Source organism: Sturnus vulgaris, chromosome 17 (genome assembly GCF_052056855.1).
Source record: "Sturnus vulgaris isolate bStuVul1 chromosome 17, bStuVul1.hap1, whole genome shotgun sequence".
Classification (NCBI taxonomy): domain Eukaryota; kingdom Metazoa; phylum Chordata; class Aves; order Passeriformes; family Sturnidae; genus Sturnus; species Sturnus vulgaris.
This window is the reverse complement of record NC_142259.1, coordinates 5,376,688-5,403,642: the sequence shown is the minus strand read 5'-3', so window position 1 is coordinate 5,403,642 and position 26,955 is coordinate 5,376,688. Positions and strand designations below refer to the sequence as shown.

General features: G+C 47.1%; 1 protein-coding gene across 1 annotated transcript in view; it reads right to left on the bottom strand.

Annotated features, from left to right (window-relative positions):
- The window catches only part of NTSR1 (neurotensin receptor 1), a 55,176-nt gene extending 37,272 nt beyond the window's left edge, over positions 1–17,904 (bottom strand). Inside the window, exon 1 of the mRNA XM_014873931.2 lies at positions 17,202–17,904. Within this exon, the coding sequence (XP_014729417.1) occupies positions 17,202–17,861 (660 nt within the window). The 5' untranslated portion in view covers positions 17,862–17,904. The remainder of the gene's footprint in view (positions 1–17,201) is intronic.
- Between the last annotated feature and the right edge of the window lie 9,051 nt (positions 17,905–26,955).

The window sequence follows — 26,955 nt, the reverse complement described above, 5'->3', positions numbered from 1 at the left end:
GGAAAAAATGCTACAGTGAGAAGTCTATGGCAACTTTGAGCACTTTTTCAGGTTCACAGGTTACCCAAGGGAGCTGAGCAGTGCAGCTCCCTCCTAACCTGTGGGCATCCAGCTACATGCAGGACTCTGCAGCTGCACTTGTTGCAAGAAGACAGAGCTGTTGGCTCTGCAATAATCCCATTTCAGTGTAATTATAAAGCCATTTTTTGCATGAAAAATGGTCGTTTGTATGAATACATGCATGGACCAACTTTACTTCTAAAGGTGGAGTTCATACCTAATTCAAATGTGTCAAAACTTCACAGGTGAGGACCTCTCTGCTGCTGCATAGGCATTCAGAAATTCTGCTTTGCTGCACAGCCTTTGGTAAAGCAGAGATCATATAGATGAAAAAAGAGATTGGTCTGATCTTTAATGATACAGCCAGTCTCACAACCTGAGAACCAAAACAAAAAGCACAAACCAAACATAAAGAAGGAGAGGCACCAGCCACTTCGGTGCTATTTGGATTAATATATTTAGAACAAATTAGAAACCTTATTAAAGACTCTTCCCCCAGGACCTCTCTGGTCTGTCCCTGACATATGCAAGGAAAAACATTTGCTCTTTAGCAGTGAAGGAGCAAAAGCAAAATAAATTTTAAATAAAAGACACACTGAAGAGAGATACTTCAAACAAAATGAATCAAAAGAGAATGCCAAGAAGATGCCTAACTTCTAGGGGACAACTATCAGTTTACTTAATTATTATGCATTAATTAAAATGCTTAAAAGAAGTGGAACGTGGCTCAGGGAGTGATAAAGCCAAATCAGATGTGCTTTGACTCATCACAGTGACACAGTGAAAGCTGTACAAAAATACTACCAGGAAGATCTGTTTGGAGAATTTAAGATCTTTGTGCATTTAAGGAGTTGTGACATGCTGTTGTAAGGTAATGAAAAGTACAAAGACTGAGGAGATGTGAGAACACAAATTATAAAAACAACTGAAAAATGTTTCTGTCCTGTAAGAGGCTTCTAATAGCTGAAGTAGTTCTAATTGCCTTGACTAAAACTAATAAAATGAAGAAGTGAAAGCAAATCTTGTGGCCCTAGAGGCCTCCTGTACCTGTGTTATGAGCTTTGAATATCTGCTATAACTTAGAGCTGCTCTAACAGCTTGTGCAGTGTGTTTTTTGGACCCCTCCTGCAGAATGAAGTCTCTAAATTGTGGAGAAAAGCCTGTGCTGGTACTTCTGGAGCTCCCTGGCTCAAGCTCCAGCAGCTCAACCAGTCACCCCACACAGGCTGAGGCAGAAAGATGGGAGCCCAAACCTGGGGACACAGGACACAGCCCTGGCTTAGGAATGCAGCAGTTAGAGACAAATAATCTTCTTAAGATAGTGGTGAATTTGATGCAAAATTAATTTTTGGAAGGAAACCAAAAGCTACTTGTCATAATTCAATATACAGTACTGACAAAAAAGGGGAAAATGTCAAACTATTTCAGTGTTTTCAAATAAACACTTTTTTTTCCCCCTGGAAACACTAACACATTTCATTTCAAAATATTAGATAAGAAAATATGCTGAACTTCTGCTTTATTTCCGAATTGTCCTAAGCTAAAAAAGAAAAAAAATATGGGTTATAAGATCAAAATGAAGCAAAGTGATCCACCTCAGCTTGAACTAGAAGCTTAATTTGCACACAAAGTGCTGTAGGTCAGCCCCAAATTAATTGCTTTAACTCATCCCTGATAACTTTCTTAAGTAATTCTTCTTGGTTTGACCCGAGCTCCTTTTTCTCCTTTGAAAACAAATTATTTCACAATGAAACCACAAGTCCCTTCACTGTCCCACGTGCAGAAGGAACATCTGCACAGGAAAGGGAGGAGGAAGGAGAAATTGTGACTCCAGCCCAGGAGCATTGGGAGCCCTTGGGGATCACCCACCTGCTCTGAGCTCACCTGGACCCTGCTCACAGAACATTTCTCTGGGTTCCTGCCATGGCAGAGAAGGTCGAGATTTCTCCCAAAGCATCAGTGCTTTTGTGGGGCTCAGCATTTGGGTGCACAGGTTGTGGCACCGAGGCAACTTTGTTTTCCAGCTGTGAGCTACCACTGCCGTCAGAGTATTTTGCCTTTCCCATCCTCATCCAGGAAAAAAAAAAAAAAAGTGTAGAAATGAAGAAAGTTCATCTGGACTGAAACAAAGGAGGAGGAAACAGCCTGTCCTTTCATTTTGATGGATCTTTCTCTGCAGGGAGCATTGCATATCTTCATTTTCCAGGTATCATTTGGTCTCAGATTAGTCATTCTTGACACGGGCATTTTCCAGCTAACAGATTAAGCTTCTCCGACTGGGCACAAAGTATTTGGGTGTTGTCTTGTAAAATAAGTAATTTCCTCCCTCTCCTTTTGGCCAGAGCAGTGATTACTGCTCGCTGGTTTAGACAGTGAAAGAGTGGGTTATTTTAGAAAGAATGAAAAAATAAAATAAAATCTGGGAACATTTCCATTTCCCTCAAAGCTTGCTTAACTTGTTTTAAGGTTTTATTTAAGGTACAGAATGGTTGACAATAAAATTATTTCTCTGAGCTGGGAGAGGTAAAGTAGATTGTTACACACAGGGAGAGGGGAGCTGACTGCTCTCATAAATAAGTCAATGTGTTAGTCCTGCAAGACTGGACGTGGAATGACAGCTCCTCCAGATGCTGATGCTCTACTTCTCTGTGGCCCTCAGTAAACTGAAGTTTGCTAAAAATACCCTCCAAAAGCACACATGTTCCAGGGCTGCAGAAACCCTTGGAGCAGGGGAGGTTTCAAATGGTCAGATTCCAGCTCCATCCCCCATCCATCCCCAGCTGGGCTGGGTATCAAACCTCTGCTCCCAACTCATGTGCCCAAACCTCCACCAGCATCATCCCCCTGGGGAGGATGAAGGGCTTTGTGGCCAGGGAGTGGGGAGGGCTGGTGGAGCCTGAGCTGCTGAGCCTCCTCAGGGTGCTGGGGATGGTTCCTGCTGCATTCTGGATGCTTTTGGAGCAAATCTGAGGTGCTGCTGAGCCACACCACGTTTTAATGGAGATGATTTCAAGTTATGTTTCCTATAGGGATGGTTCCACACATGCCCAGCCTTGCTCTCCTCCCTGCCCTCTCTTGACACAATGAAGAGGCAGGTGATAAAACACAGCAAAAGTTAAAGGCAAGAGGAGATGGAAGCCCATTAAATTCCAAAGCAGAGCTTTGTTTTGGTATGAACATCCTTTCACTCCTCCAAATGCAACTCATGCAGGCAGTGACTACCCAGGCAGTGGGCAAGGGCATGTCACCTTCCCCTCCTGACCCCAACAGAGGAAATAAATCAGTGTCATCAACCCACAGCTTCTTTCTCCCCTTCTATTGCAATTTGATGTGTGAGATGCATAAGGAAGAGGAAAACACAAGTATGACAGGGTGATTAGTGCTAATCTTTACTCACACAGAGAATAAGTTACCAATCAGCCCCTCTGTCTCTGTCTCCTTATTTAAAATGCAAACTAACGTGAATGAAACAATAACAATTTAATTAGATGGAAATAGAAAAGCTACAGGAGAATGCCATTGTTGCAGCAGTCTGAGGTTCCTGGGCTGCATGTAATTACTTTGATGGATCACACACTAAAGGAAGAGTTAAACAGCACAGTTTCCACAACACTTTTTGCACCATTCCATCTCTTCTCACTTTCAGTGATGGAAGCCAGGGACAGCTAGGGTGGGAAATGATTTTCCTTCCAATGCAGCAAGGACAGACTTCTGGGAAACAGACCTAGCCCACACTCCAACCCTGCCTGCTTTGCTTTAAAAAAAAAAAAAAAAAAAAGAAGAAGAAAAAAAGCCCCAGAGCTCCAAACCAAAAGATACCCAGAAAGTATCAAAAATGGAGGAGAAAATATAAATCATGATGAAAAGTAGAGTATAAGAAAAGGAAAATTTGAAATAAAATAACTCATGAAACTTTTCATAAGTATATTTCTCTGACAAGAAAGGCTGTCACAGACCAGTTCTGATGCCAGCTTGCACTCTGGTGTGATCCAGGGATCAGCCTGGTTCCCCCAGACTCTGCAGCTTCGAGCCCAAATTTTGGAGAGGCACAGCCCCGAGCACAAGGTGCATCGAGGCTTTCGAGGCGGGGCCTGCTGCCAACACCAAATGTGTCACTGTGAATCATCCATACACCAGCCTCAGACTAAAAACTGTTCCCTGAATCATGGTGAAAAGCACAAATGTTCTGCTCTGAAACAGAAAATTCACTGACTCCTTCTTGAGCCAAAAATAGGGAAAAGGGTTATGTAATTCATTTACTTTGAAAAATAAGCATTTCAAAGTTATCTAAACAGCACTAATAACAGGGAAATCTCTGTTTATTTAATCAGTCCATTTTTTGCTGGGCTTGGTGCTGGTGTTCCAGGCAAGTTTGTCTTGTTCATCTTAAAACAACTGAAACAAAAAACTTCACCCAACAGCTGTGAGAGGCTGGCAGGGCAGCAGCTCCACATCTACATTACTGCCTTAGCCATGTGCTCCTAAAACCATCCCAGGTTTTGGTGCACACCACGTTGTGAGCAGAAGAAGAAGCTGGAAGCATTTTGTGATTAAGTCCTGGAACAATCTGCTTTCTTAGGGGTGACCAGTCCACATTTTATCACTGGTTTGCCCCATTTCCAGCCCAATCAGCTTGGATTGAGGCAGATTTCTGACAAGTTGTAGCTAGAATTATAAATGAAAAAGCCATGATTATTTTCAGCTGAAATTCTTGTCTCCCTGGATAAGTACTCTACTTCCCTCAGCAGTCTTTGCAAATCATTCTTTGTGACCAGACACAAAAGCCCTGTTTTCTATGAGACCACTTATCTCCAGCAAAGTTTCAATGGAATATTGAATGAAGGCATCAAAACTCTGTCAAAACAGCCACTGCCACAGCCTGGAAAGTAATTTTTCAAGGCTTCTTTCTTGATGTTTGCTGGTAATAATTTTCATCAGGTTTATTATCAGAAAGAATTGAGGGATTTTCTCCTCATCAGCCTCTTGGGCTGCTGGGCACTGCAATATCCAAGGCCAGGTTGGACAGGGTTTGGAACAACTTGGTCGAGTGGAAGTTGTCCCTGTCCACAGCAAGGGGTTGGAATGAGATGGTCTTTAGGTCCTTTCCAACTAAAACCATCCAGTGACTCAATGATTCACCATGAAGAGGTCTTGGATTGCCAAAGCCATTCCTGTGTGATTCCCAAGCATTGGGATCACCCAGCTCTGAGGAAGGAAAGCAGCTTTGCCCCTCCTCAACACCAACCCCCAGTTTGGGACTGCTGTCTGTTTATAAGTGAAGGCAGCCAGGCAGAAAGACTCCTTCTCCACCTGAGAGGCCCCAGCCAGAGGGTGGCTCCTGGCAGGAGAGCAGCACTGCTCCTGAGGATGCTGGATCTGGAGAGGAGGAGTGGCTCTGTCGAGGTGATGGCTCCATGGAGCACGAGCAGGTTTTCCAAGTGTGCTTGGAAATGTGTGAAATTTGTAGGACAGAAATAGAGGGAAATGTGCTAACTATTAAGGTTTTCATAGAATCGTCTTTGCTCAGCCACTCAGTGTGGAAATTTTTCCTAACCTCCAAGGTGACCCTCCCCTGGTGCAATTTGTGGCTGTTTCACCTCATCCTATCACTCATTGCCTGGGAGAAGAGGCTGACCCTCAAAAGTGTAAGGAACTGAGGTGTGGACCAGCCTCCCAAAGACAAAAGAAGCCCAATGCTGGAATGGAATTAATGCCCAGAAGATTTCCAGCTGTGCTTCAATCTTGTCTCCACAGTAGCCACATGTCACAAGTGAAGATAATCTCTGCAGCCTGATCAATACACGTGGCCTTTAAAGCCAGCTCCTCTCTGCTTCCAGGAGGCTGCTCAGGAAAGGTGTTACTGCAAATCCACAGGGAAGATCAGGCACTGCACCCTGACAGACACAGCCCCAGCAAAAGGCAGCTGGCACAGCCACCCTGCTGCAGCCCTGTGAAACTGGGGGAATAAAGGAAGTCTTGCAAATCACCTGAACTAACTCCATCCCCTGAAAAAACACCTGGAATGTTTTAGGGTTTTTGCTTGAATTTGAGAGCACAGCTCTGATCTAGAGCAAGGGAAAGCATTGCCTGTCTCTGCTGAATTCAGTGGGGAGGAAGTCAGTCTGTTTGCAGGCGTGTGGCTGCTGTGCACAGCTCCAGCTGCAGTTGTAGAGCTCCAGTCAATAGTTGCTTTACAGAAAAAACAGTTTTGTTTTGCAGGCACAAAGACCTCTTCTATCCCTACCCAGCAGGAGGTTTATAAAACTGTCATTTCTTGCCCTGTTTCTGCCCTTGCCTCTCTGCTTCTACTTCTTACAGGCTGCCAGTGGGTTTTTTATTGCTCTGAGTGTTTTCTTTTAATTGAAACTGAGTAAATTGCATTTTTCCCTAAATAGTTGATGAGTTTAACAAAATTTTCCATTATTTCATGGGGGAAAATACACCAACCTTTAGAGTAGAAAACAAAAACATTATTTGAACGTGGTTTATGCAAGAGCACAGAGACATAACCTTGCAATGAGGGGGGCAGCTCCTGAGGGCTCTTAGAAACTACTTTTGCCTGGGCAACATTTAAGGGATGAAGTTTAGCCCAGCACTACATGATATGAGAAAACCTCTGGGGCATGACCAGCTATTTTCCCTTTCCCAAAACCACTCTTTTTAAAGTAATGAAGACACCAGCAAGCTTTATTTCTGGCTGTTCACTACATTTGTAACAGTCTTTCCATTGATAACAGGGGGAAGAGGGGAGATAAAAGCAATCATAAAAGGGAAAGACCTTCTGCCTCATCTCCCTCTGATAAAGCCATTCCCTGCAGATCACGTCTCTAGCCCCTTTTAGAGGAGCTCAGGCTGGCCAGGGAGGGACAGGGTGGGAGACTCATTTGCTGGGAAGAGACAGAACTGCAAGGCAATAATGCAGCTGGCATCTCATTCTCAAAAATAAATGGCTCCTGCCATGCTTCATCTTCCTTCTCTTTTCCTGCAGGACCCCTAACATTAATATCACTGCTGAGCAAGAGGCCTGTCCCTTCTTATTAAAAAGCAGAGCAGCTCCCTCAGGCACAGCTCTATCCTAAAGCCCCATCCCTGTTTTTATCCTGAAACACTCCTCTTCCTTCCAAACATCTCCTTGAGCTGCCAGCCTGCCCCTCATGCAGTGGGAGCCACCCTCCAGAGGGGGAATTGGAAGAGCAGCTTGGCAAGGGATTGCACCAAGCTGAAACCTTGTTGGAAAAAAACAACAGAGGAAGCACCAGTGTGACCTGATGGGATCTGGGAGGGTTTGTGGCTGGAGCTGAGCTTGGCCAGTGGGTGCTGGGAGCCACAGCCTCTCTGTTTTGCTGTTATTATCCCCTCTCTGCCCTGGCCTCTTGGAAAAGCCTTTTTCTTTGGGTAATTGTGGTTTTGTTCTCATTGGAAGCACTGCCCTGGGACACACTGCTGGTGACACCCCCATTCTTTGGCTTGTGATGAACTGAGGGAAAATGCACCCATAATGGAGCTCAGCTGGAAATTCCCTGAGCTTTTTACTGCTCCCAAGCAGAGTATTCAGCAGTGACACAAGGTCTAATAGGCTTCTGCTGTTTCCTTTGACTCAGAAATGGCTATTGCAGCTGCTAGTGCTCTGTCTTCAAACAAACTCCCTTTCTTGCTAGATACTAAAGAATAAATGGTATTTCCTTGGCTCCAGGATGCTCTTGGAAAGCCATCAGATCAGGCAGAGTTTCTGGCCATGCTGCCATTGCACTGACCTCTCTCCTGTTAAAGCTCCTGATACTCCAACGCTGCCCTCCAGCAACAGCTGCCCCTGGGAGTTTCATCATTGTTTGACTCCCTCTTGGAAAAAGGAGGGCAGAGGTTTCCCTTCCCCTTTGCCACAAGGGACAAGCTCCCAGCAAGCAGCAGTGGCAGAGCCAGTATCTGTGGGATGGCACAGGGAACAAGTGGCATCACTCTGGTGGGGCAACAAACAGCTTTGGCCACGTTTTATAGTGTGGTGTTGGCCATGTTTCCTCTCCATGAAAGGTGAACAGAGGGAGGAACAGAGAAGGACCCAAAACAGACACAAACCCACTCAAACCTACTAGCAAATTCCATAATGAGGTGCTGGGCCCATGGCATAACACCTGACACATTCACCACACGAAGATCCAAAGGAATAAACCAGCTCCAGATAATTTCAGGGCATGAGAATATGTTCAGTATCATCTCAAACTTGGCGAGACTAATTTTCCTGACAGCCTGTTTAAAAGAAAAGTGGGTTATGTGATTAAAAGAAATAAACCCCTCTCCAATGCCCTATTGCATGACCAGCAAAAATAATCCTTCTAGGTTCTCACCTACCTGGATGTCAGCATTTCCCAGAGGTTTTCATGCCTCCAGCCCTTTTCTTTGCCTGTGGAATCACAAGCAGGCTCTTGGACACTGTTTTTTTTGCAAAACAGAAGGCTTAGATATAGATTTCTGGATTCAAATATTGCCAGCACTTGCCTACAAAGCACAGGGCACAAATCCACAGTGTATAAACCAGGGTAATAGAAAAGCCAGGCTGTTAATCTTCATAATGTGCCTCTCAGTGGGGATTTCACTTGAATGTTATTTGCATTAAATATGATACTGAGTGGTGGATATGCAGTTATAAATAAATTAAAGGCCATATTTAAGTCAAACACTGTCCCCCTGTTGACTGCAGCCCCAAGTGTGAGAGCTGCTAACACTGGACTGCACAGCTCTGTTCATCTGCATGACTTGCTGAAGGGAAAAATGCTGGAAAGTTCCATCATTGGTGCCCTGAGAAACTGTTTTTTTGGGGAAAATTGACCTGTTTTGTGAAGTTAATGGTTTCAGCCCAAGCTCTATGAGTGCTGGAGGTATTATGGACACTTTTGCTTGCCTCTGCCCATCCCCACACTCTGCTTATGGATTTTCTCCATAAAGGCTGAGCAGGCAGGAGGCTGTGCTGGAGCCTCCCTTTGGGCTGCTGGGGATGGGGGCAAAGAAAATTCAATTAGACTTTGAAGGGAGAAAAAAATGACTTATCCCGAAGGAGAAGTGAACTTCTTGGCTAATTTATTGCTGCTTTTCCTCCGTGTTTCTCTCTGCTGCAGCTCCTCTCATGCAGCCTCAGGTATTACAGGCTTTGTTTCCTGGCATGGTTTGATCTCCAGGCTGTGTTCAGAGTGCCAGGCTGGCCAAGTGCCCGGATCCTCTGGACTGCTGCACTCCGAGATACTTACTAATCAAATTCCTGCCTTTTCTTGCTTCCCTTTGAAGGGATTTTCCATCCTGCATCGGCCAGGAAACACCTGCAAGCTGTGAGGGAGACAAGCCTGAAGCAGAGTTTGCTCCTTGGGTTAGTAAGTGAAGTCTATTAAGTGTTTGGGGCATACACAGCTCCCCATCATTGTACTTTGAGGTCAAATAATCTCTTTATTAGTCCAAACCTATCCTTCTTCTGCCTAACAGTACTTTATCAAACTTGACACACTCGGATTTTAGGAACAAGTATGACAGTGTCACAAGTCCACGACTGACAGCAATAAAAAATGAAACATGAGAAAATCAAAGGATTGAGTTTCTTTTTTTGAATTAAATGAGTATATTAAAATGTATAAATTATCTCCATGGGGATAAAATGTAAGGTCTTTGCAGGAGGAATCAATAGTGATGCGAGTAATGAGTTAAACTTTCCCAGCAGCTGTGTGAGCTGCATTTTTATAAGATGGCTTTGAAAAAATCATTGAATAGGAGGGGAAAGTGGGTTAATTTCTTATTGAACATACTCAAATAGTTATGGACTTATTAAACAAATTCTCCAAGGGAACAAGGTGCTACGAAAGTCCTGCCACATATTAAGATCATATTTGCTTGGTTCAACAGTGCAGACATCATTTGTTCTTGATTAAGTTAAAATTAATAGGACGTGGCATTGCAATGACCGTATTAATTAACTCCTTGAAGTCCTGATCAAAAGTAGGGTCTGCTGAGCCAGATGTCATCCTGCATCCAAGTGCTCGTGGCAGATCTGCAGCAGGTCCCTGCTCCCAGGTCTGGGTGAAGCTGTAAGGGGATACCCCCTTAATTCAAGGTTAAAGGAGGAAGAAAATGGGATGGTGAAGGGGTGAGATTGCTCCTCGTCTGGCTGCCTGACACCTCACAAAGCCCTGAGAGCAGAGCAAGGCAGCAGGGAGCACCTCAGGCTGAGCCAGGCAGGAGGGGCTGGGCTGCCCAGGAGGAGAAGGCAGCAGGGACATCCATGGATGAGCCATGGCAGCAAGGGGCTGCTCCCCTGCAGGTGACAGCACAGCCATGAGTGCCACCCAACCCAGGGCACAGCCCCTGGCACAGCTGCCCCTCCCGGGCCTCCCTGAGTCAGTGATTCTGAAAATGCTTTCTGCTCTGTTCATGGCTCTTCAGTTCAGAAGTACTCCCAGCTTTTTCATGAGCATTCTGCTTAAAATAGATGTTTTTTCTCCTCTTTCAAATACTAGGCTTTGTGAAAGTTTGCATGTTTTCTTTGTTGTTTTTTTTTCCCATTTCTACTAGGAAAATCTCATCTCTTTGATTCCTGTCTTCAGCTGACAATTGCCCCTAGCCCATGAGAACACAAAAGCTTCAAAGAAACCTCACTGAACTTTTCCTCAAAGGAAAAGGTTCAGCTACAAAGGCCTTGTCCATTCTATCTTTCTTTCCCTGGGAGAGGAAAAGCCCTCATGGAGCCGTGCCCAGCAGTGCACTCTGCACTGAGAATTACTGAAGTGAAAAACCACAGGAGATGAGGAGCAAATCTCACATGCTGAAACCACCTGCAGGTGAGCAGCTCCTCCAGCCCAGCAGGTGCATCCTCTCCAAAGGCCAAGGATAAAAGTCACACAGCACAGCCCTGTGCCACAGCATCCTCTGACCTGCAGGAGCAGGGGTGAAGATCAGTTTCTGGTACCCCAGGGAGGGAGGAGGAGGATGGACCTCCACAGAAAAGGCACCTGAATAACGGGATACAAATCTGTCTCACTAATATTTTCCTCCCATACACAGAAAACAAGGGAATGCAGAAAAATACTGGGAATGAACTGTCAGCTCAGAAATTTGCTCCCCAGTCAGGGTTAGTACTCCATCATCACCACCTTTTCTAAACCCGAGCACTTTTTTCCCCCGAATAACTCATCAGCTCAACTGATTTATCATCATTATATGTTTGGGTTTTTTTTAATCCCACACCTAAGAGACTTTGCAATTGGATAGGAGAAATGGTATCCATGGGAAGCAAAACATGGAGGAGATGTTACTGGAGCACGATGAGTGAGCTGAGCATTGGAAGCATCTCCAGCTTCACACAGTGAGAGTGGCTGTCCTGGAGGGCAAAGCACAACCAGACAGACTGGGGATGTAAAATCCCAGATTTATCTGCTTCATGCAAGGGAAAGGAGGGGTGTCAGCACTGGGACTGATGGGTTTGGCATTTAAGGCTCAGACTTCCCACCCTGCCAGCCCAGGACTCCACCACATTTCCCAGCCCCTCTGGTCACCTCTTGTGTGTCACTGTCCCATGGCCCTCAGCAAGGGGCAACTCACAGCAGGGAAAAAGCAAATGGGGACACCGTGGAAGCCCAAATTCCCCTCTGTCCCCCACCCAGGCACCCCAGTGTCCCACAGGGGGATGCTGCCCATCCTGCCTGCCTCGGGCAGGACACAGAAGCGTTTCTAAACGTCAGGAAGCCCAAAGTGCCATCTGTGAGTCTCCAGCAGATGCTGCACAGAGACGAGAGTGAAAGTCTTTAAGGGAAAGGAGGGGGGAAGCAGGGAGATGACAATTAAATAGCTGTTTTAAATGATCTGAAAGATTAAAGGCAGATGAAGGATTTTTTTTTTCTCTGGAAAAGCAACTATGAGATTACCTTCATCTCTTCTGCCTTCACAAACTGCTGGTAAGAGGAAAACCTAAGAGCTAAATCGATCGGCCACATTTCCTCATTTTTTTATTATCTCTCCAGCTGACATCTTGGGAGGGGGGAGGGAAAAATAAATCAAGTGAATTAAAATCAATTGGGGGGGGGGAAACGAGAAGAAATTATGTAAGAACTGGCAAAACACAGCAGGCCAAGTGGTTATGTAAAGCAATGAACACAAGAGCTTATTTAAATTAGATCTAGCTGCGAGACAGAGCAGAGTGTAAACGGGCTGGGATTAGGCAGGCTGGGCTGTCGTGCATATGCTGAGTTAAAGCCCTGGTTCCCTGAATAGTCCATGAAAAAAGACAGCTTTTTAGGGATGCTCCCACCACAACAGATGGGCTGGGGCGGGGGTCCCTCTGCACCACTGTGGGGATGGATCCAGACACATTTACACATCAATGCCTTCGATTTCTTCTCTACCTGAGGGTGTGGCAGCACTGTGACCTGATGGGACACAGTCCTGCCACAAAGGTGCCATTTGTGGTGCCATCAGAAGGGTGAGTGGCACCCAGGACTTCTCTGGTGTAGTGAGTGATTTAGAACAGCATGGTTATTAAAAGCCTCAGTAGGAGTTTGGCTGTGACTTAAGGAAGAGAAATCAACTTCAATTCCTCTAGTCAATACCAGTATAAACACAGGATTCCTGAACCATTGACTAATCCTGGATAGGATTTGCCAGCAAACCTGGAGAGAATTCAGCCACTTGGTTTTATAGCTTGCTATTTTCATGAAATATGGAGAAATACTTGTCATGTTTATTTACTTGGAATCACAGATCTGATGGTGGGCAGGGCACTGCCTTCCACAGCACCAGAGCAGTGAGCACATCCCACCAGCCTGCCAAGGTTGTCCCCACCAGAGAAAGTGTAAAGGAGGGTTTGCAGCATCCTACGTGGAATTAATAACTCTGTGAGTCTCTCAAACTAACGGAAATTGAATAGATGACTTTGGAAGAGTGTGTAGAGAGCACTGTAATGGATGTCAAGGCTCCTGGTCCCTCCTTTCCATCCCTTTCACACCTGAGCTCTTTGGCAGGTCTCTTCAAAGGCATTGCATGCAGAAATGTAGGCAGAAAAAAAGCTGAGGAGCAACTTGGGCAAACAGTTGTTTCATGTGCAGAGTTATTTACTCTACAAATCATCCAAACTGTGAGCAGGCTTCATAAAACATAATAAACAAGGGCTCTGGAGGGATGGGTGAGCTGCAGCCACGCAGGGTGGGCTGAGGCAGAGCAGATCCAGAGCAGAACAGGAATCTTTCAAAAGGCTGAGGAGGTCCAGAGGAGTTCCCCAAGTGCTGCCCTAACAAATGAGCAACTCGGAGCTGCTGGAGCTGTGGCAGTTTCTGGAGGAGCAGGGCCTGCTGCCATGTGTTTTAATAAATGGGATCACACCAGCTGTCCGTGCAAATAAAACATTAGCATGTGTCAGACACTCTACCCAGGCACTTGCTGTAACTTGGGGGACATTTTGCAGCAGAGCCATCCAGGCACAGGCTGTGCCACACCACTGAGAAAACATCTTCCCCTGTGACTTTTGGGCTGCCATGGGCTGCCCACACCTTGCACATGTGCCAGTCCAGGCTCAGATGAAATCCTGGGATTTCACACTCTGTGTGCAGAGACTGATGGTGCACCAGGATTTTAGGTATTTCCTTCAGCTTCCCCTCTTTCCCCAGGTTCTGCTGTGAACCTCTTCAGAAAACAGGTATGGAGGTACGAAAGAAATAAGCAGGAAAATCAATTTGCATCTGGCCAGTAAAATTCAGAGCTTTTTGAAAATCAGGGCTGAGTCTGTGCAATGTTAATGGCACACAGGGCTGCACGTGGTAGATCAGGACACTCAGAGGGATCCTTTTTGAGGAAGCTGATTCCAGAGCCAACCCCACAGGCACAGACTCACAAGTGAACAGGGAAAACCTCTCACCCTGCCCCAGAACTCTCCTATCCATTGCTGCCACAACGAGGAGCTTTAAAACCTCCTCCAGCTGAAGTGCCATGAAAACATGAATTTACTTGTATGGCTTTAAGAGGCGTTTATGTGGAAAAAGAACCTAAAACCGGCAACATTGCTTTTCAGAGGATGTCTGCCAGCTGAAGTGTTTACTACACCTAAATAATATGGCTATAATGGACTTAGTGCTGGTACCAGATCCCATGTGGATGCCAAGATCCAAAGCAGACGTCCCTGACCAGCAGAAGAACATGAAAACTTGGCAATGGAGAATATGTAATAAACCAGATCCACAGGCTGAGTGAAGCAGCTCCAAGGACAGTGATGAGCAAAGCTGGAAAGAGTTCTAAGAATTCCATATCAGAGGCCACACAGCACTTATGCCTGGATGGCAAGAGGTGAGATGTGCCTGGCTTGTGGGGACACACAGTGTCACCCTGCAGAACATCTCACCTCCTGCTCTTCCTGATTATGTGCTGCCCTGAACAACTTGTAATTGCTAGAATATCAGTAATTACCTCTTACAGTTGTTGTGGAGTTTAAGTGGTGCAAGTTAATACGTGCAAGAACCAAATTTCCTGGGTATTGTTTGAATGATTACTTTTTTATTATTGTTACAAGGAATCCTGGTTGTTCACATTCAGTCTAATTTCACTTAGGAATGTCCATTAAAATTTGAATACTCAAAGAAAATACAGAGGAACTTTTTCAACATCAGAGTTGTTAAATTACTACAATCAAATAGGCCCTTACGACTCAGAATATGCTGTGATTCCGTGAAATACTTTTTCCAGGAAGCTTGTTCAGTTCAGAGAGGATCATTCTTCTGTGATGATCCCAGCAAAACCATAGCTCACACTGGTCTCTGAGGGTATAAATGGCTACAATGCCCTGTTCTGGGACAGAACTTGAACTTCTTTCAATCAGTCAACAAATAAAACCACTTGGAGAACTAATGGTTTCCAAAAAAAAAAAAAAAAAAAATTTGCCAGTTTGCTTTAGACAGTTTGCCAAACAGGAATAGGAGTGAAATATGTTGAGTGATTTATTACAAGTGATTTGCCAGCTCGAGCAAGTGCATCCTTGCTCTCCTTAATTTAAAGACAGAAAATGAATGCAAAGAGATGCAGAGATGCTCTAAAGCAGCTTGAACCCACCACAAAAGACCAGGGCTCCAGATTGCCACCCAGCAAGACCTCTGCACGTCACACTGCACATCAGCACTGCCCTTTCTCTCCCGGATCTTCCATCATTTGTCTTTTTTTAAACCTCTGCACAGCTTACGCCGTGAGAGCGCCGGCTCACACGCTGTGCAATGGTTTCCATTAACGCACTTCAAACCTGACTTGCAGCTGCTGCGCTTATTCACTCCAGAGCCCTCCCCAGCCCAGGGCCATGCCTCGCGTTGTGTGATGCTTCCCTGTGCTCAGAGGAATGGAGTAAAACCACGACACAACCTTCCTGTCTTGGCAAAGCCACTTTTGCAGCCGGATCCCCCGAGAAGGAACAGCTTGACACAGTTTGGGGTTTGGTTCTTCATTCTCTCCTAAGTGCTGCCTCTTTCTTTTAACTTTTAAATTAATCCACTAGTTCATTAAATATATATATATGAGGAAAAGCCCACAGGTGAACTTGGCATACACATAATACATTCATGTCTCCCTACTCCTGACTTGGCTAATGGGATAAGGTATAGCCTGAATAATTTCAAGACTGTAAGGTACACTGAGAATTGTTTAAAGTGTAATTTCCAAAGATATGGGTAGGAAATAATCCTCTGGTTTTAGCCCTACCATGGTAACAATGAGTATCAGTTTAATCCTGGAAGGAAGATGAGTGGAAATAATGCATTTCAGTCCCATTGTTCTCAAATCAGATGGCTCACGTCTCCTCAGAGAGCAGAGAATTTGGGTTAAGTACACTGGGCTGCTGCTGACAAAACCTTCCAGGCGTCTACAGGAGAAATGCAGCCCTCACCACCTCAGATGAAAGTTAGGGATCATGACAAAATGCAGAGGGAAACCAGGGCTTCTATCAGGGCTTGATTTTGGTTCACTGGAACAGCTCAGAGGGGAAACCGAGAGAGTTATGTCTAAACATTTACCGACTCTGATCTTAAATCTAAATGCTCATATGCACACCTGCTTTCAGTGAGAAGCAATGGTTCTGATTCATTTCCATTTAAATTCCCTCCCTTCAAGTGTGGGAACATCCCAACGACTTCAGTACACATGCAGCTTTAAATTCCAACTGCCCGCTGATTAACCCCACCTGAAATTCATGTTCCAAATAAAAAATTGAGCAGCTATCACATGCAAGCCTGGCAGCCAAGGGGCCATGGAGATTGGTGTCTCGCTCTCTTCTGTCCCTCCTTCCGTGTCTCTTACATTTTTCAAGCTCAATGCTCCAGTAAACAAATGCCTCTACCCGCCAGAGCGCTGGAGCACGGCAAGTGTTGATGCTGAAATCCTTTCCACGCATGGGCGTGTTGGATTTAGCACCGTGTGGAGAGCAGCAAAGCCGTGCTGAAGTCAGGAGGGGCTGCTAAAATCAGCTACGGATTTCCTCAAAACAGCAAAAATAGCAGCCTCTGCCTTCCACGATGCAGCTCCTTTTTAGAAGCCTATGCTACACTCTATGTCCAAAACTTTCTGAAATTAGGAGCTGTCACTATACTAAAGGAAAGGGCTCTGGATCAACACAAGGAACTGGGAGAGGGGGAAAGATGGTTTTATTTCCCCTGAACTTGCTGGCCGATTTCCAGCAGAAGGGAAGGAGATGCAGAAAATGCAGAGGAAAGGTGGAGATTTGGGGATTCTGGCCATGATCTGCCACCTTTGGAGGGGACCCGAGAGTCCCCGGCGCGACACTGCGGAGCGGGGCCGGCTGTCCCGGGCTGTGCGGCACCAGGAACTCCGGACCGGGACAAGGGAAGCTCTGGGCACGGGAAAGAGCTCCGGGGAGGGTTGCACGGGCTGGGGCAGGATTTACCCCGGTGCAAGGTCGGTCTCTGCTCAGCGTGGCGGGGCAGGAGCGGGTGCGGGGAGGGGCGCAGCAAGCGGAGCCGAGACCCTCACAAATCCCTCCTGAGCGCACCCTGGGTCCCGTCAGGGCTGCCCGGGAGGAACAGCCCCATTCCTGACCCTGTCCCTGCTCCAGCCTCCCCCTCCTGCCCCGCCCGGCTCCGCAAAGTTTGGCCAGCCGGGGGAGGAGGCGGCTGCCGAGCATCCCTCACCTGGATGACCGTCTTCAGCGTGGAGGTGTCCACGATGGCGGTGCAGATGAGGGAGTCGGGATCCTGGTCCTTGACGTAGATCTGCCCCATGGTGAAGATCATGGGGATGGCGAGCAGGAAGGAGGCGATCCAGATGCAGCTGATGAACTTCTTGGTGCGGCTGCGGGACATGATGCTCTTGGCTTTGAAGGGGTGGCAGATGGCCATGTAGCGCTCCACGCTGAGGCTGGCGATGTTGAGCGCCGTGGCATAGGTGCAGGCGTCCCGGAGGAAGTAGTAGCCCTTGCAAACGGCTCCCCCGAAAGCCCAGGGGTGATGGACCCAGATGAAGTTGTAGAGCTCGATGGGCATGCAGAGGAGGAAGATGAGGAGGTCGGAGAAGGCGAGGCTGGCCAGGTGGTAGTGCACGGTGCTCTGCAGGTTCTGCAGCGACTTCTTCCGCACCAGCGTGTACGCCGTGATGGAGTTGCCCACGGTGCCCACCAAGAAAAGAGCCAAGTAGATGACGGTCACCATCACTTTGGAGTAGATGTCGGTGTTGACGTCCAGGTCCTCCTCGTCGGGCACTTTGGGGAGCAGGTCGGAGCGGTTGGACGCGTTGGCATAGGCGCTGGGGTGCGGGTGCAGCGGCACGGCCGGGGCCGTGGCGTTCGGGTGCATCCCCGGCGCCGGGCAGCGCCGCCCGGAGCCGCCCGGAGCCGCCGCTGCCCCCGGCGGGGAACTTGGCTCGTTTTAATGCGGCGGGAGGAGCCGGCGGTCCCGGGGCTGCCGCGCGTGTGCGGCTGCGAGACGCGCCCCCCGCTCCGTGCGAGCGGCACCGCTCCCTCCTCCCGGCGGCTCCCCCCGCACACACCGGTGTGCCCCGGCTGAGGGAGCCGCCCCGCACACGGCACACACACCGGGACAGAGATACACACACACCGGGATAGGGATATACACACCGGGACAGGGACACCCACACCGGGACAGAGATACACACACACCGGGATAGGGATATACACACCGGGACAGGGACACCCACACCGGGACAGAGATACACACACACCGGGATAGGGACACACACCGGGACAGAGATACACACACACCGGGACAGGGACACGCACACCGGGACAGGGACACGCACACCGGGACAGGGACACGCACACCGGGACAGGGACACACACCGGGACACGGACACGCACACCGGGATAGGGACACACCGAGACACACACACCGGGACATGGATACACCGAGACACACACACCGGGACAGGGACACACACCAGGACACACAGACAGGGACAGGGACACACACACCGGGAAACGCATGCACACACACCGGGACGCACACACCAGGACACGGATACACACACAGGGATGTGGATACACACCGGGACACACACACTCCGGGAAACGCATACACACACACCAGGACACGGATACATACACCGGGACAGGGACACACCGGGACACACATACCGGGACGTGGATACACGCTCCAGGACACGGATACACACTGGGACACACACACACACCGGGACAGTCGCACACACACACACACACACACCGGCACACAGACCCTCCCCGCCGGTCACTGCAGAGCACCCCTGCCCCGGCCGAGAGGGGTTCTGCAGCCCCAGCTCGGTCCCCAAAGTGCGGCCCGTGGAGGAAGAGAGAGGGAGCAGGTCCCGGGCTGGGCTGAGACTCCCCCACATCTCCATCCCTCACTAAGTCAGACATAGAGGCACGGCTGGAAGCTGAGAGCTGGTTAGGCGCTGCTTGTGGGTCTGAGCCCCCTCCTTCATCCCCCACTGGGTGAGGAGAGGTACCAGGGGTGCTCTAACACTCCTGTACATCTGCAGGTACTGCTGATTCCCAAATATCCACTCAGCTCTTGCTGCTGCTAGGATAAATGCATGTAAATGAAGGAGAAACGCACCAAAAAATACCTACCTGTGCCCTGACCTGCTTGGGGCACTCTCAGTGCCATGGCACAGCTGCTTTGCTTTGGTCCCTATCCGTGTCTTTTCCCTTAATATCTTCATATTTGGGGATGTGGGCTCCTCTATGAGCTTTCCTGTTACAGGGACAGGGGCTTTGGAGGTGTCACGGTGATGCTGAAGGTGATGGATCTTCCACAGGGAAAGGTTCCCCAAGAATGAGTGGTCTGTGATGGGCTTACCCTTTCAGCCACCCTGTAAAGCTCTGGTGAGCTGCTTGTCCACTTTGAGACAAAAATCTTTAAAAATGAAGAGAGGAGATGGAGGAAAATCCCACTCAGGTTTCCTCAAAGACAGCCATCATTTTTCCTGTTCATTAGCAGAAGCTGAGTACCTTGTTTCCAATAGCCAGTGGGCTCTGTGTTCACCCAGACTGCTTACCTAGCTGATGAAAGATGTCTAATTCTTCAGTCAATCAAATCATCTCCTGATTACAAGCAGCAAACTTTCCCCAGCCATCTACCAAGAGTCAATATTCCCCCCAGTTTTGCTCCTCTTACATCCATCCAATAAGAACACCATGGAAGACTAACCAAAATCAGATTTATTTAGTCATGTTATTCATACCAATTTGGAGAGAAATATTTTCCAGCACTCATCCCACTCTAGTTTAAAGAATGACTAATCTCTTAACACCAGTTTTTCTTCCATTTCAGCTCTTCTATTATGAGATTTCTATTAGTTGAGAGGAGTTTGTCAGAGTTGCTGTTCCCAGCTGGTCTCCCCCATTGCTCCTGGCCCTTGGACAAGGTTTGGAATGGATCCAGAGAATTTATCCTGGAAAAGGAAAATGGAACATGAAGGAAGTTGGTGAGGTGTACTGATGTCTGAAGGAGAGCTGCAGCTGGAATGCAAACCTTCTCCTGGCTACCCCCTGTCCCCAGCCCTCAACCCCCAAGCTGGGGGGAGCTCAGAGCCCCGTGATTTAAGCACAAATCCACAATTATGGACTAAAGCAGCTCTCCCACAGATGCAGTGAGTGAGTTCTGTTGGGATCTTTATCTGTAATGAAGAGTTATTGTCCCTTCTGGTGCTGTAACTTCATTTTGGCCTTGTGAAAAGCAGTTGCTATTCCCACAAACAAGATACCCATCTGCTGGTCTAATTTTGCAGTGTGGATGTGCACGTTTATATCAATAGCTGTCTGCAGAAATGCTCTGGTTTGGGTTTTGCTGCCTCATGTCTCTGCCCACAGATGTTGCTCAGGCATGGCTGACAACAAAGAGAATTGCCCCAGCTCTTCCTGAGGGCTCCATGTGCTGCCTCTTCCACTTTCCCTCCATGCCAAGTACTGGCAGGGAATATCAAGAGATATAGTTTAAAAATAATTCCAATTGCAAACTGAAATAGCAGGTACCTGGAAATAATTTGGCTGTTGATCTACAATCAACCCTTCAACAGGCTGGTGCAGTTTGTGCTGGCCAAATCTCTCCTTTCCTAACAATGCCTGGGGAAGGTACTGTCCCAGAAGTTGGTAGGGGCCACCCCAAAAATGGGCTGAGTACTCCCATCAGGAAAGGCCTCAGCAGTGCATTTCTATGAGCTAATTAATTTAATAAATTCTATTAATTCCTTGCCAAATCTGCCTCAACCACACATGAAGGATTCTCAGGAGCAGACAGCTTGGTTTCTCACAGACAGGGTGATGGGCACAGATCTTGTCTCCTGGCATGCAGCCTTGCATTCCCCGTGCAGGGATCAACCTTTCCCCTTTTCTGGAAAGCTTTTGCCCAGGCAGGTTCTCCCTTCTGTCCTCACCTCGCTTTTACAGAGCTGGTCCAGCCTGAGACCTGCCAGTCCTGGTGTCCAAGCAGGCACAGGCTGAGCCTGCCAGAGGAAGACATCCAAGATATCCATCCCTTTCCCATTCCACACCCACCCCTTTTCCTCTCTGTGTAGCACCTCTTTTCTCTCCCCGCTGCCAGCGCATGCCCTGGGGGATTTGTGAATTCCCTTTCTACAAAACGAATGACGAAAGCATCTCTTCTCACCTTCACTTCTGCTCCCAGCGAGGTTTTAATCCACATTTCCCTTCCATCCAAAGCAGAGGCGGGGATGAACCGCTTCCTTCTGGTGCTCCAAAGCCTCCACCATAAATCCCCACTGTTTGTTTCGGAACCAGCCGACCTTTTAGCTAATCTGGGCTCGTTTTAATATATTTTGTGTGTGTGTGTCTGCGGCTTAAAAAAGGAAAAGAATCATGGAAACCAAGAAACGCCTCATCTCAAATGTTACAGCAAGGCATTTACTTAAAATCTTGCTGGAAAATGTCATCCAAAAACCTCATCTATTTAAACTGCCTGGACTTCGAGCTGAGGGTCCCACTGTGCCTCACCCCCTTTTATGTAGACTTAAGTATTTTTTATTTTTTTCTTTTTCCAGGTGATTCCAGTCACTAGGAATTTTTTGTGTTAATCTTTTTCCTGCCTGATTTCACCGGGCAGGATTTTTCCAAATGGCACAGGAGGCAGCAGAGGGAAAGCTCTGCAAGAGGTGCTAAGAGACAGCATCAACCTTTTTCCCATGGAGCACCCAGCCCCAAAGCCCTGCTAGAGCAGGTTCATGAGGCAGGGGATGCTGGATTTATTGAAGCCTTTAAAATCACTTCCCACCGGGCTCACTATAGACAGCATCTCCCCTAAAAGTCAGGAATGTCTAAGATGGGTTGGGAAGGTAAAATCCTGGAGTGTACAGGGATTTTGTTGGGGCATGCTGTGCCTGAAAAGTGAGGAAGTGAGGGAGAAAGGGTGATGGAAAAAGGGACATCGATCAGCATTGTTGGTGGCAATATTGACTGGATCATTACTTACAGACACTCCTACACTCAACTTATTGCAAAATAAAGTGTTGGCTTGGCTGAGCAATAAACAGTATTTACTGCCTTTGGCTGGACTGATTTCAGACGAGTATTTTAAATCAAACCAGTTGATACACAGGACATTTATTGACTCTGGTTTTCATAGCAGATTCACCTGCTGAGGCTCTGCAGTGTGAGTGAGTTGGTGTGTGAGTTGGCAAAGTGGACAGACGTGCCCAGAGCAGAGCAATGATCACACACCCCAGCATGTTTGTTCTTAGGCAGCTTTAAAAAAGAAAAAGGCAGCCCAAAACCCAGAACATGCTATGATGTGTATGATGCTACTGGTAAGAGAATCACACCGAAGAAGGATCAGTTTTTGGAAAGAAGAACTGGGAAATAAGGTGTCAAGGCACCTTTTACAGATCCTGTATTCTATGTGTTGTATGGTCAAATTCAGTTCTTTACTCAGACAAAATTCCTTCTAAAATAATGAATGTACTGGCTGACAGACCCTGTAGTATTTGTCTCAAACGTCAGAGACTGATGCATTAACTGGACACCCACAGGAGATATCAACTGCTTTAGCTTAGAGATAAAAGGGTTTGGGATCCCTTGGGCTGGTACTGCAACAAGCCCAAATCTGATTCCTCATGGCAATAAGTGCATTTTGTCTTCATACATGCAGTACAAGTGCTCACCACACAGACAGTCATGCTGCACTCAGGGTTTGTCTTTGGAAATCCTGAGGTTTATTCCAAGAACAAATACAAAAAATTGACAGAGGAGTCTAAATGGAAACTTTGCACTTGCTGTGGCTGGGAGCCCCAAGCACAGCACCTGCAGATGGGCTGTTGCTCTTCTCCCCAGGGGTTTAATCTGCTTTTGCAGCCCTGGCAGTGGCTGTTCCAGCCGTGCTTCCAACAGCTCCACGCAGTGGAGCCAGCTCGGAGCACAGCCCTGGCTGCCGGGAACACTCCAGCTCCAGCCCAGCGCCGTCCCTGCTCCTCACACACCACACCAGCACCTTTCAGGAAGTCTCAGGACTCAATTCACAGATTAACCTTATTTTATCAGCCCTCCTCCAAAGAATTGATGCTGTTTTCCAAGATTTTGGTGGGCCTGGCAATTGTAAAATGCAAAGGAAAAAGCAGTGCAGCAAAAATCCCTGGCAGCCAAATTCTCTTTACTGTCTTTCCCCAGTGACCTTCCCATGTTTTAGAAGTACTCACAGATCCTGATTAAATGCCGTGGATTTCAGGAAACACACAAAGCACTGGGCATGCTTTGTGCTCTTTCCTGGTGGGAGCTTTTTTATTAAATGCTGGAAATGCCATGGGCTGGAAAAGCTTTTTCCTTGGCTGTATGTCACCAAAGAACAGGATGTGTTCAGACACCCTTCACCCTGGTCCCTTGCACCCAGAAAGTCCCTTTCCTTTTCCAGGGAGACCAGCACTGAGGGATGCAGGGTCAGCACCAGAGAGGTTCCCAGTGGAAACTTTCCTGGGACTCTCTACACTGCCTTTGAGTCGCTCTGTGACATTTCAAACTCAAAAACTTGGCACTTCATTTCTTCCAAAGCATGCTGTGACCTGTGCAAATGTTTATTATTGGTTTTCTGTAATGTGGCTCGTTCCTGCTATTCTTCCTTTTAAGAGCCCACATCCTCCTATTTTTTCAAGCACTGACACCCTGAGCCTGGGCTGCTCCTGAGCCTGGGCTGCTCCCAAACCCATTCTGGCATCCTTATCCCTGTGTGAGGAGAGGGTGCTGACACATTTCTGCAGTCTCTGAGGGTATGACAAGGTCTCTCCTGACCACCACAAGGAGGAATAACGGAGGCTGCAGAGGCTGCTGAGCTCCATCCCTGCCCTGCAGCCGCCTGGGCACAGCCTGACCTCAGCCTGGAGAATCCCAGTTTCCATCCTGCTGTTTCCTCTCTGGTGTCACTGCTGCTCTGATGGTGAATGTGAGACTTGGAGGAAGGGTTTATTCACACTCCTGTGGCCAGGAAACTGTCGGGCTCACTTTGTGGGCTTGCCTGGGGTCCTTTGTTTCCGAGGCAGGAGCAGTCCTGCTGACCCCAGATCTGCAGGGCACCAGCTCCCAGCCCTGTGCCCACCCTGACACCTCCCAGCCACACCTCACACCTCAGGCCGTGCTGGTTTCCTTCCTCCCCTTGGCCAGATTTACCCACACAAATTCTCAGTTCAAGCATCTTGGACCAGAGATGACAAAAACAGAATTAACCCTGTTAGAGTGAGAGAGTCCCTGGAGAGGGATTTTCTTTCCCTTCTATCATGGCTCAGAGGTTGTTGCACCCAACCCAAGGGAAAAGGCTCCATAATCAGGTAAAAGACCCAACTCCAGAGGCTTTATAATGCAGAGCAGCCCTGGGAATGCTCTAAATTAGACTGTAAGAAAACAACCAAAGGGAGCAGGAGACAAAAAAAAAAATCTACCAAAGAAAATGGTTATGGAAGTTCATTTCTCTCATCCTATGTTAGAGAGGGAGCTCATTCAGTGCTTTTCAGTGATAATTGGGGCTGCATTCAGTGCCTGACATCTTTTTTTCCATAAGTCTCATACAGGGTGTTTGGGGAGCTGCAGGTACTGAAGAAACGTGGGGAAAAAAAAAGAAATCCCAGCTTGTGGGAAATAAATCTTTGGTTGATTTAGTGGAAAGATGTTTACTGAGAAGGGGAACTCTCTGGACAATAGGTATCTTTCTAAACATTCTCATAAATCACAGACGAACTGTTCTGACTCCAAGGGAAAATATTTCCAACTGTTTCATTGTTAAAAAATAAGTTGGGTTTTTTCCTGCTCTTGCATGCAGCATCTTTTCATTTTTGCTTCTAGAGACTTCCCTGCTTCTGCTTCTTGTCTTGTCTAACCTGTGAATATCCTTCCAAAGCCTAATGCCAAAGCAAAGGGGTGATGCTGTGGTGTCTTTGCTAGAATTGGTAACTCTGTTGTATCAGAATCATAGAATGGTTTGGGTTGGAAGGGACCTTAAAGGTTGTGTTCCCACCCCTGCCATGGGCAGGGACACCTTCCACTGTCTCAGGCTGCTCCAAGCCCTGTCCAGCCTGGCCTTGGACACTTCCAGGGATCCAGGAACAGCCTCAGCTTCTCTGGGCACCCTGTGCCAGGGCCTCACCACCCTCACAGGGAAGAATTTTTTTTCCTAATGCGAATCTCTACATGCTCTCTGTCAGTTTGAAGCCATTCACTCTTATTCATTCACTCCATGCTCTTGTACAGCCTCTCTTCATTTTCCTTGTGGATCCCCAAGGTACTGGAAGGCCACAATTAGGTCACTCCACAGCCTTCTCTTTTCCTAAGCTCAGGCTACATTTTCTCTTTTGTTTACAAAGCCCCTGTGTACAGATGTTGACACCAAAACAAGTTCACTTTTAGTGCAGTACATGATTTTACAGCAAAACAGAAAAAGTTCCCTACCCAGCCCTGAGCCCAGGTCTGAATGCCTGAGGAAGAAAGTCTGGAGAGTGATTTGGGTAGAAGGGTGCATTCATACAAGAAATTGCTAAACATCAGCAAAGCCACACTGGTGACAAGGATGTGAAATAGGTTAGAAAAATTTGATGGACTCCTTCTTCCTCATTAATGATCATGTCATCAAAGGAAGTCATATTTCACCAGGTGGCAAAGAGAAGTAACAATGACAGAAAATTCCACAAAAGCAGCTGTGAGATGAACTGGCAGGCAGCTGGGCAGAGTTCAAATAGCAAAATTATTTGTTTAAATGACTTGATTCTCCAGAATTTGCTCTGATCCTTCAGCAAATTTTGCAGCCACGGGTCAGCTTGGCTCCAATACTGTGTGAGGTTCAGAGAGACACTCAGAGCCCTTCTCTTACCTGGAGCTATGCTGGCAAGACAGGCAGGTTGACCTCAGTGCAAGGAGAAATATTCATCTGTCAGGGAGGCACAAGGAGAAACAGAGCTATGAAATTCAAGAATTAAAAGCCAAAAGTCAAGCTGAAGTCAGGGTGGCAGGATCTGTCCAGATTTTGTTTGCATAAGTAATACTTTGAGAGGGCAGAAGTCCCCAGGCAACACTTTCTGTCCCCTCTACAGCTTAATTTGCACAGCAAGGCCAATGCTTGGGAATGCTGTTCCAGTGTTTGGAGCCTAAAACAATATGGAACATATTAAAAAAAAAGTGGGTTTTTGACTATAAATATCAGGAGTTATTTTTAAAGACTTTTGGGGGTTCTTCACCTGTTGTCCTCAAACAAGCTTGTCTTGAGGGGTGTCTCATTTGAGTCTCCCTGGAGAAAGAGAGTGGATCCACCTCAGTGGATCATTACTGGGAGAATAACAAATTAACAGCACTGATGAGCCTCTGAGACCACTGTAAAACGAGCTGAGCAAGCAACAAATCCTAAATTCGTCTTTGTGAGGACTAAGCTTTGGATGAATTAGGAGGATGTGTAGTTCCCACCTATTGTATCTGTACCTTAAAGGAGATCTTCACTTCCCAGAAGCCCCTCCAAGGAGCTCAGAAATATACCCCTGTCCTCTGTGAGACTCTGCTTCCCTAGATAAGTATGCAAACACATTTTATTATGAGCTTAATATGCCAGCTAGGAGGAGAAATTGATAGTCTGCCATATAAAGAGATCTGAGATATGCTTGAAAAAGGGCAAACTTGCAAGAAATAAAATCCATCTTATGTTGCAATATGAGGAGATCACTTTATCTGTTCATCCTTTATTGGAATAAAAGGGCATGTGTAGGTATTGAATTAGCTGCGTGACATGTCACAGGCTGAGCTCGAAGCATAAAAAGAAAGATTTTGATCAAATGCACACTTGCTTCAAGATGTAAAAGGGATGATGTGAAGAAGCAATTTTGCAAATTTAAGCAAAATCAGTTTAGAGCAGATTTTGACAGCAAATGGAGACAGAAAATGTGACAATCTCACCCTCACCAACCTACCAACCCACAGCA